This window comes from Oryzias latipes, chromosome 4, assembly GCF_002234675.1.
Source record: "Oryzias latipes chromosome 4, ASM223467v1".
In the NCBI taxonomy this organism is placed as follows: Eukaryota; Metazoa; Chordata; class Actinopteri; order Beloniformes; family Adrianichthyidae; genus Oryzias; species Oryzias latipes.
In genome coordinates, this window is record NC_019862.2 from 15,227,167 (window position 1) to 15,238,165 (window position 10,999).

Sequence of the window (10,999 nt, forward strand, 5' to 3'; positions counted from 1 at the left end):
GTTGGCAAGCAGAACACAGAACTCTCCTGGGTTGGTGCCGTCTTAAAAGGTCACTTGAAATTTTAGGCTGTAAAGCCATTGATTGTGCTAAAAACAGACTACAAAAGCTTTAAATTGATTCTTAAACAGTGCTGAAAGGGGAGTGCAAAATGTGTACTTTTCTTCCTTCTTTGGTAAAATTGTAAAAAGAAATTAATTAAATTATGTCTGTGTGAAAATTTTTAGTTTTTTTTTTCATGTTCTTAGGATGCCATATATTTTTTGGTTTTTAGTATAGATTGTCCCATTTCTCTTGGTTCTCAGTTTCAGGGTGGTATGGTTTATATTGTAGTTATTCTAGCTCTATAATGTATCATAATTCATTTATCATACAACGCCCCTAAATTCCTCAGTTATATCCATTTTTGATAAAGGTTTACTCTTTTTTTGTTACTTATTTTTTTCGTTTTATGTTAAATGATATGCTTTTATTTTTTACAACACTGCCTATTCTTCACTATTTTAAAGGTCCACTCCAATCACCTTGTGATCTATTTTAAAGCACTCCCAGTGGTCTTTTAATTATGATTATACCATTTTTAGCCAAAACATGTCATTTTCTAAGACATAGTATCTGCCGAGTGGCAGGAGTTCAGTAGAAAGTCACATCTGAGCTGTGACTGTTGGCGGAAAGTAAGCCTGTACTCATTTTCCATCATCCCTTTATTTACACTGTCTCCCACTAGCTTACAGCCCCTAACAACCTTTACCAGTGCAACAAAAATGGCGAGGAATATCAGATCCAGCTGTACAGTTTTGAGCTAGATGCCTGCTCGAACAAGGAAAACAAAGACATGCATCCATTTGTCTGCAAGTGGATGCATCAGAATGGAGCGGAGCGGGGAGGAGCTTTTGGCTTGTAGAGTTTACGTTACAGCTACCAGCTCTTTCAAACTTTCGCCTGCTCCTAATTCACAAAAATTTGAATAAAGAAATACTCAGAAACACAATTTTAAGCTATTTTGACTTAAATATGTCCTCCTTAAGAAAAATATGCCATGTTAAGCATGTTAAAACACCAAAACCACTGTTTTTTTGAGTGGTTCTTTGATTAAGTTTCCCTCTTTTTTGTCGCCAATGCATGTATTTACTTTTAACAGCAATGCTTCTTCAGTATATTAAAAGCGCAACAATTCCTAAAATGTTCAAGTCTTAAATATTTAAGTAAGTGTTGTTTTCACTTTTTTATTTGATTCAAATTTTGTTCTATAACCTCTTTGTTTTGATAGTATTTGGCTTTTATTTAATATTAATTTACGGGCATGCCCACACCCTGAATATATGCCTACTTTTGTAAGCTTTGATTAATCCCTTTTTAATAATTGTTATTTGGTATGAAATCCAATTTACAAAGTTCGGTGCGTGTCCGCTCAGAAAGCCATCCACGTCGGATTTTTTCCTGCGTCTGCTTTCGTCGAGTAGGGCTCCTCAAGACCCACCCACCACCGATGACGTCACGCGTCAATCGGGAGCGCGCTTTTTTCCCCCTTTTTTTTTATAGCGGGTGCTCTCTCTCCCTCTGTCAGATCTAGTCCAGACCAGACGGAGAGTGGACGTGTAGCTTCTGGAGAAGAGGAAGAGGCTCCTATCGACCATCAACCCCCCACTCAACAAGTCGAGCTTGTAGCCGCTTTGCGTCTCTCCTCCGAACAGGACCAACACTCTGAATTTGCATTAAATATGCCTAACATCATCTGTTGTCAAACGCCTCAGGTAAGGCTTTTTCGCCGGGTATGAAGATTGGCATGAGGCTCACTTGTGTTAGGACGGCGCTTAATGCTCCGCTTAAGGACTTTGCTAGTGAAGCAGTATGCGTTAGATTTATGTATGAACGACGTGAGAGAAAATCTCACGGAAATGTAATAAAGCAAAACCGCGGACATGTCACAACCCGCCATTTCCCGCGTAACTGTTGAAGCCGTCAACATTTACGAGACAGTTGCAAAACGTTACCCTAAAAATCCCGGACACAATTTTAACGTATGTGCCATGGTTTATTGCATATCGGTCGTCTGGGGTGATTTCCCCACCCGTCGGCAGGCGGGCGGGCAGCGGGGTTTCTTCTCAGCTCGACAGCTACCACCACCATGCCCTAGCTTCCGTCCCACCCCCACCTCGTTTGGGTGCGCGAACCGCTTCTCTGTACATTTTTCTTCGAATTCTTAAAATAATATATATGATATATAATCGCTTTCGTTAATACACAACTCAGCACTCAGGTTGGGGTCTCCCCTCGCTGACCCAATTTCTGTCGGGCTCGTGCTTAATGTCGCGTGGTCAGACTTCACGGCCCTGGTTTAGACAGGGGCATGTCTGTGCGTTTTAGGCAACGGAGAACATGAGAAACCACCCCTGTTGAGCGGTGGGGGTAGGATTGGGCTGCATGGAAACAACTATCCTTATCCCACACTTAAATTTATGATTTAATAGAATATGTGGGATGTTAGCAGCTTTTGTGCAGTTTTTACTGGGAGTTGTACTAATTAGGAAATGCAGCAGACATTTTTAGTCTAATTTGACCTTTTGTGTCATTAACATATTTTAAGGGATCTAAAAATAAATATGAAGTATGGCTCAAATCCAAACAAGAACCCCTTTGTCAAATATAAAATATAGTTATTTTAATTGGATTTCTTTTTTCTTTTCTTTCAATGGTTTATAATAGTTTTAGTGGCGGATAAATGGTGTGTTGTGGTTTTAAAACGATAAACATGCAGTGTTGTGGTACCTTTCCGTGCATGCAGTTGTATTTCCTTCATGTCCAAATTTGAGCTGTAAATTTCCACTGAGGGTGAATAGTGTTGCAATGCCTGTTTTAGCCGCCGGGGGGCGTCTGAAAAGCATTGATTATTTAGCCCAGAGTCGCTCTTTAGTGTCTGGTCAATCAGATGGAATAACGGGCAGAGAAACGCGCTGTTACCCTTCTGTGCCACAATCAGCCTATGCAGTTTCAAACTATTGTTCTTGTTGCTTTGTTCCACCGTCAAAACGACGAATTCACGCAGAACTAAAGCCTGTTAGGTGCTTTTTTTAGTTTGAGAATTTAGGATGATCTGAATATGTTTTGATTTATTCAAATGTTTTTGGTTAAACAAACCGGCTCGTTTATATTTCTTTTATGCAGCCAATAAAAAAAAAAAAAGTTAGATGGGTATAATATATATTTGAACAATTGTGGCTCATTCCAGCTATACTCAGGAGCTTTCTGGAAAACTGAGGGTGTGGTTTTGCTTTAGGTAGCTGGGGTTGAGGCTGAGAAGCAAGGTTTGTTCAGCTTCACTCAGTCATGTGGAGAAGTTTAGCATTTGAGCCTTCAGAAGATTCCTCTGTCAGATGTTATGCAAGGACTCAAAACTAGGTCAGCTTCCTCCATCTCCATCCAGAGTGGATGGAGGCTTGCTGGGAGACAACATGAAGCTTTTGCTTTTTCACTCCTTTTGGATTTAACTTTGGACTTACAGATGGTTTTTTTTTTAATCTGTGGTGACTTTAAAAAAATGACTTAATTTGCAGTCATGGCTCTTTGCTTCTCCGGCAGTAAACTGATGAGAACAATTATTAGATCCTGATCCTTTTCTTGGACATTTTCTGGGTTTTAAGGATTGGTGAAATTAAATTGACAATCAGTGACCACTGTGATTCTGTAAACACCCCCCCCCCCTCCCTCCCCTCCGTTAGAACGGGTGTGGAAATCTATTGTTTATTTTCATTTCGCACATTGGTCACTCCTGATGTGGTGGGGGGGGGGGTGTCACTGTAAGGAAAAAGGCGAATGATGGGACGACTTCTGTTATGTCCACTCTTAGATTCTTCATTATAAGGCATTTTAGCAATAATGTGAGCTTACGGAAGCATTGGATCCCATAGAAGATCAGTTGTTTCGACTGGAGTTGGGAGATAATTATAATTAACCACATGAAATTTTGTCATATTAGGAAAAAACTTGCTTAAAAATCAAAACGCTTATGTGGCTCTTGTGTTTTCTCTTAGGTTATAATGTACGACAAACAAAGAATAAGTACTACTCTATAGCCAACGGGATCCCGAGGACTTGATTACAGTCGCTTCAAGCCTGGTAGTTTGTCCGTGCGGCTGCTCCCACTCCCCCTTCTGCTCACCAGTGCAGTCGGCTGGCATTTCTTCTGACAACTTTCCATCCCTCTCCTTGGGTGAAGAAGACACGGTTCCACTGTGATCCTTGTTTGCTTCCCCGATTTTCAACATTTGGCTCCTGTTCTACCTTGGATTGGCATTATTCCTTTAGGTAAGACTGACTAATGCTTGGATTGCTGATGTGGAACGCATGTTACAGACCCGCTGTCTTAATCTTCTTACGTGGATTTGTTCCTCGATGATCACTGTTGCACATTTTAAAGGATTTTTCTTTGACCTGGTTGATGCTACTTCACATCATATGGATTTGCTTTTTCAGAGGCAATACAAACTAACCAACATGACTCCAAACGGCTTTTTGATCTTTGAGGATGAGAATTTCATGGATTCCACTGTGGCCAAAATGAATGCTCTGAGAAAGAGTGGTCAGTTCTGTGACGTTAGACTGCAGGTAGGTGTTTATTCCCGAGAAAATAAAGTGAAAATTGTCAAACTTGTATAATTTTTCATTCATGCATTTTTATCCAGGTGTGTGGCCATGAGCTGATGGCTCACCGTGCTGTTCTGGCTTGCTGCAGTCCCTACTTGTTTGAGATCTTTAACAGTGACGTTGAAGCTCACGGAGTCTCACATGTCACCTTCGAGGATTTGAACCCAGAGGCCGTGGAAGTCTTGCTCAACTACGCTTACACTGCCCAGTTAGTGTCATCTTTGCTCTTTTGAGCTTCTGCTTCTGTCTTAATTTCTTATCCGTGCACCCCTGTTGGCTTTATCTAAGCAGTTGTCACTTTGTTTAACTGCAGACTGAAAGCAGATAAGGAGCTTGTCAAGGATGTCTACTCTGCTGCCAAGAGGTTCAAGATGGAACGAGTCAAACAGGTATTTAACTATTTGTGCTTGAATATTCTCGATGGTTCAGACTTAAAACAGTTCAATGTAAATGTTTCTCTTTTTCTCAGATTTGTGGCGACTACCTGCTGTCTAAAATGGATTCTCAGAACGCCATCTCCTTCCGGAACTTTGCCAGCTCCATGGGGGATGGTAGACTTGTGGCCAAGGTGGACGCCTTCATCCAAGACCATTTACTGGACGTGTCCGAACAGGACGACTTTCTTAAACTTCCCCGTCTCAAGGTAAGAGCTAACATGTGTAAAGATGTATTTATCGTCCATCGACGTTTAGTTATGCTGTCTTATTACTTAAGGATTTTTTTTTTTTAAATAAAAAAACTCGGATGTTAAACCCCATCTAACTGTAAACATCCTGTTACAGTTAGAAGTAATGCTAGAAGACAACCTGACTCTACCCAGCAACGGCAAGCTTTACTCAAAGGTGCTCAACTGGGTGCAGCGCTGCCTGTGGGAGAACGGAGAGCAACTGGAACAACTGATGGAGGAGGTCAGTACCAAAGCTCGCAGCAGTCTTAACTCTCAGACATATCTTCCTCTTTGCTGTGCCCCCCTCCCCCCAACACCCGTGGTTTTTTATGACATCAACATGTCATTAAGGGGGCTAAAACAGAACTCGCATGCCAATGTCATGCTGCTATTGTTTTTTTCCGTCTGATTTGAGGTTTTTGCAGTCAGACTCTGTATCCCTGATCTGTACTACAAATCAGAGGTGAGCAAATAAAGAGCTGCTGGTGGCTCTTTGTTATTATCATTATTTTTGTTTTTATTTGGGGTGAAGAAACCAGTTTTCTCCCAACGTTTTTTTTTTGGGGGGGGTTTTTCTGAGTGCATGGTTGGTTTACATACAACCCCATCTGAACATTACAGGGCTCGTCTCACCTGAAACTCACTCAAAAAGGTCTGGCACTTGATTCTGATTACCCACTGCCACTTTCACATCTAAACAGGTGCACATTTGTTCCTCCAGCACTAACAGGCACTCCTCCCCGTTGATTTATCTCTCCTGTAGGTTTATTAGCAGCAGCAGGGGACCAGACTGTGGATCCAGGACTGAGCCACCAGGGTAAATGAGTCAAAGAGAAAGAGGGAGGAAAGAAGTGCTACTGCCCTCTCAGCAGCTTCTCTTTGCAGCCAAGAACCACTGTGCCCCGTCTTTCCCTTCCACACATGCAAATGAACCCCATTTCAACTGAGTCATTGAGCACTCAACAAAACCAACCTATGAACACATCCAATTGGTCACCTTTCTGCTCAATGTTAAGCTAGCCCTTGGGTGATAAATCATTGCAGACAAGCAGGTAATTGTTCAGCCATTGCTTTCACGGTTTTTAGTAAAGGCTTTTTGTGATAAAGTAGCTAACTTCCTCACATAGATCAACACAAACAGATGGTTGTAGTCATGGTGGCCACCTTGCACAGCTTTGGCACTCTAGAATATTTTCCAGGCTTCAAAGGGAGCTTGAAGGCCACTTGCAGCTCTTCCTTGAAGACTTTTTTTTTTTTTTTTCCCTCAATGCAACCTTTCAGTTTTCACAAGCTCATTTTTTATAGATGAAATTTAAGGGGACCCCGCTGACAGACTGAGGAGCTCCTCCAGCTGAGATGCTGAAACTCACTCTGCAGTTCAAGTAGCATGTTTTTTTTTTGAACACCTGTAAAAGGAAGCTTTCCAAGGTCCAGGTGTTTGTCCCATACCTCCTTTCCTCTTCACAGCCCTGCCTCTCCCCCTCTTCTTCTACCCTCACACTGGGGTTATTAGTGCATTGCAATGGAGACAGCCACATGGGTGCGTTGTTCCTGTTTGTCTTTCAGGTGCAAACACTCTACTACTCACCTGATCATAAGCTGGTGGATGGAGGGCTGATGATTGAAGGGCACAGTGAGGTGTTTGGTGGCGAGGAGGACCACCTTCAGTTTGTGCAGGTACACAGCAGCGTGTGCCTGGCTTTGTTGTAGTGGCCGACCACAGTCTGCTTGACAGCGTGCAGTTATGTGTTGGCCATGCACAAATGCACTGCAGCCTGCTCAGTTTGAAGTTTCTCCTTGATTTAAAAGCCAGTTTTTCATCTTTTTGGTGGTTGTAAGAGAGAGTCACCAACCCCATGCTTTGTCACGGAAGGCCAAGGTCAGGCGTACAAGATGCACAGAAGGAAGCACGAGTTGTTTATTTTAATTTTTTTTTATTTCATATGAACAATCTATACTTAAGGATAGCCTTATTCTATAAATTCTCCTGGCTTCAAAGTTTTTTTTAACGGTTAGATCGTTTAAAATAATTGAATCTTAATGGATCTGCTTGTAGGTCCAAAAGTGTAGTTCCTAGTGTAAAAGCTCTGGGCTATGATTGCCTGGCCAGGGATGCATGGCGCTGTGGCGAAAGCTGGTTTTCTGTAGCTGCATTGTACTTTTGCAGAAGAAACCAGTACGGGAGAGTGCCCAGAGACAACTGAGCTGCAGCTCATCAGGAAGCCTATCGCCCTCAAACCAAGCAGCAAATTCCTCAAAACTATCTGGTAGAAGAGATTGGAAGTATATTGCCTCTGAGAAGACCACAAGTAAGTGACTTCAGTGGAAGATGGCGATGTCAAAATCTATAACACCAACGTTGAATGATCTCCTCTTGAAAATGAAACCCCCAGAGAACAACTACCTGTGTCTGGCGGTGCTGGACGGAGTGTTGTGTGTGATCTTTCTGCACGGCCGCAGCAGCCCCCAGACATCTCCATCTGCTACCCCCTGCCTGATGAAAAGTCTCAGCTTTGAGGTTCAGCCTGAGGAATCAGAAGAGCACCCGCTGTCCCCCATGCACTATGCCCGCTCTGGCCTGGGCACCGCCGCTCTGAACGGAAAGCTGATAGCAGCAGGTTCGCTTCAAGCCGCACAAAAAGTGAAACATTTCAGGGATGCAAAGTCAAGCCAACCTTGAACCTACTGTCTAATTCTGCAGGAGGTTACAACAGAGAAGAGTGTCTGAGGACTGTGGAGTGTTATGACCCCACGGAGGACCGCTGGACATTCATCGCACCAATGCGGACTCCGAGGGCTCGATTCCAGATGGCTGTGCTTATGGTAAAAGGCCATAGAATTTGCCTTTCAGTTTACCAAAAAAAAAATTTGTTGCAAATATTTTTCTTCTCCAAAAATCATATAAAAATAAACCAGTGTTTTTGAAATTTCTATTCTGTACTAATCAGAAAAGTTTCGCCACACAGGGTCAGCTGTTTGTGGTTGGAGGGTCCAATGGGCATTCGGATGAGCTGAATTCCGGGGAGACATACGATCCGCATACTGACGAGTGGATTCAGGTGCCAGAGTTGAGGACCAACCGCTGCAATGCTGGTTAGTTCACTGCTCACACACTAAACTATAACTTAGGATGGGAGTAACTGCCTTATTTGGTTGACCTTGTTGCTGCTGTTTATCTTTAAGGTGTCTGCGCCTTGAACAACAAACTTTATGTTGTGGGAGGATCAGACCCTTGCGGGCAGAAGGGCCTGAAGAACTGTGACGCTTTTGATCCTGTGAACAAATCCTGGTCCAACTGTGCCTCCCTTAACATCAGTAAGTATCCACTAGGCCTGCACAGGCTGGGTGGCACGGTTCGGCTGGGTGGCTCGGTTGGTAAGGTAACAAGCTACCATGCAGGAATCCAGGGTTCGATTCCCGGAGGGGAATAAGCAATGGTACTGGGGGGCAATTACCATATCAATGGCGAGCAGTTAACATCACCCAGTGGGGGTCCTTAGGCAAGGCCCTTAACACTACTGCCTCCCGAGCGCGGTTCAGCTGCAGCTCACCGCTCCCCCAAGGGATGGGTCAAATGCGGAGAAGAATTTCCCCATTGAGGGATGAATACAGTATAAATTTATTTAATTATTTATTAATCGCAAATTTATTGTTATCGCAATTTCAAGCTGGGCACTATCCATGTTGCAAAAGTTGGCGAAAATCGCAATAAATGGTAAACCTTGAATGTGCTAAAACAATCTCCATGGCAACTTGAACTAATTAATGAATTGAATAAATCCCTTTATGCATTTGACCAATGGGATGGAGCTTTTATGTTAGATGTTGCCATCCTAATTAGACGAGGGTCATTTGGAGAATAAGTTAAGGTATTTTCACTTTTATTTAAAATAAACTTTTGCAGTGAAATGGAAATGTTTTTGTTGTTTTTGGTTTTTGTTTATTTATCGCAAGTTATATCGTCATCGCAATATTGATCACTAATATCGCATATCGTGAGTTTTCCTCATATCGAGCAGCCCTAGTATCCACACTGTCTCACTCAAAGAGCATTTGTAGAACTATTACAATTACAATCCAAACATTTTACGAGTTTAAAATCTGATGAGATGAATGGTCGAAATAAAAAAAATCCAGCCTGGACGTAAACGTTGTTTTTGCTTACAGGGAGGCACCAGGCTGCAGTGTGTGAGTTGGATGGCTTCATGTATGCCATCGGAGGAGCAGAGTCGTGGAACTGCCTGAACACTGTGGAACGCTACAACCCTGACAACAACACCTGGACTCTGGTCGCTCCCATGAATGTGGCTCGTAGGGGAGCTGCTGTTGCTGTTCATGCAGGTGAGTCCACCCGCAGCCCAGGGAGCGCATTGGCCCAAGCAAAGCCTCAGTTCACCGAAACTCATTTCACAGGCAAACTTTTTGTCGTTGGTGGCTTTGACGGCTCCCGCGCTCTCCGCTGTGTGGAGGTGTACGACCCCAGCCGCAACGAGTGGAAAATGCTGGGCAGCATGACGTCATCACGCAGCAATGCAGGCGTGGCCGTGCTCGACGAGTCCATCTACGCCGTGGGGGGGTTTGACGGCAACGACTTCCTCAACACGGTGGAGGTGTACAACCTTGAGATGGACAAGTGGAACGACTGCGCATCCCCAGAAATCCCCATTGCTGAATAAAGAGGACGGAGTGGATTATGGGTTTTAGAGTTTCACAGCGCTTCACATTTCTTTTTCAAACTAACAGGCTTAGTGACGTAATCGTGTTTCGTGATATGTTTGTATGAACGGGTATGAGTGTGTTTGTTTGTGTGTGTATGTAAGGGGGGGGGTGTTCAGGAGAGGGTCTTCAGTGAAGACTAGCTTCATCTGGGCAGGTTGGGAAGGGGTCAGGAATGTGGTGACCCTTAGAAACATGGCGCCTTGCCCATTTTTCGTGCTGTAAATATAGTTTCTCTTTTTGTCAACTGCCAACATTTATAACACATTTAGTGCATTTCTTTTTCTCTTGAAGTTAAAGTTAGTCACTCGGAAGATTTATCAGATGAGCTTTCTACTATTGGCCACCTAAAGAATTAGTACGGTGTGTTCTGAGAGATTCTTCTTAAAACATGGTGTTGTGGAAATGTAATTCTGCTCACAGATTTTAGAGGTCATCAGTTTTAAGCCTTATTAGGTGTGTGAGTTAACAAACACCAGTCACAGGTTTTTGTGTCATTTTAAACAAACTGGATTGCTTTTTGAATCTTCAATGATGGCCTTTTTTTTATATTTTTATACACTGCTGATTTACCAGTTAAAACAATAGTAGTAGTAGCAGAGAGCTTAAGTCAGTGACTCTAACCAGTGCCAGATCTTTCTTTTTTGTTTGAGCACGCACCAGATGCGCACGACCATGCTTCTGCTATTTAAAGTTTTAATGCAAATTTCTTATTTGATGTAAGTAGAGATGCTGTTTACTGAAGACCCTTCCTTTTTTTGTTTTATAGTGTCAGGCATTGGCAGATTCTTCTAGAGCGAGAAACTTCATATTTGTAACATTTCTTAATTAATAAATCATTGAAACTCCTTTTTGTGTTGAGTTTATTTTGAAACAAAATTGTTTTTAAACTGATCAGAAACGACCTGTTTTATAATAGTTTCTGGCAGTCAGAAGAAAGTGTGTGCACGCCCTAAACCTAAGTCCTCTGTAGG

The 10,999-nt window shown here is 42.7% G+C and overlaps 1 protein-coding gene across 1 annotated transcript; it reads left to right on the forward strand.

Annotated features, from left to right (window-relative positions):
• Positions 1-1,555: 1,555 nt before the first annotated feature.
• On the forward strand, positions 1,556-10,874 carry ivns1abp (influenza virus NS1A binding protein). The gene is made up of 15 exons (XM_004067942.3): positions 1,556-1,752; positions 4,030-4,303; positions 4,472-4,603; positions 4,681-4,850; positions 4,956-5,031; positions 5,112-5,285; positions 5,425-5,550; positions 6,876-6,986; positions 7,477-7,618; positions 7,703-7,927; positions 8,011-8,132; positions 8,276-8,402; positions 8,493-8,624; positions 9,477-9,650; positions 9,723-10,874. Exons 3-15 carry the CDS (start codon positions 4,493-4,495, stop codon positions 9,983-9,985), a joined length of 1,953 nt encoding a protein of 650 aa, XP_004067990.1. The 5' UTR covers positions 1,556-1,752; positions 4,030-4,303; positions 4,472-4,492; the 3' UTR covers positions 9,986-10,874.
• Positions 10,875-10,999: the final 125 nt, after the last annotated feature.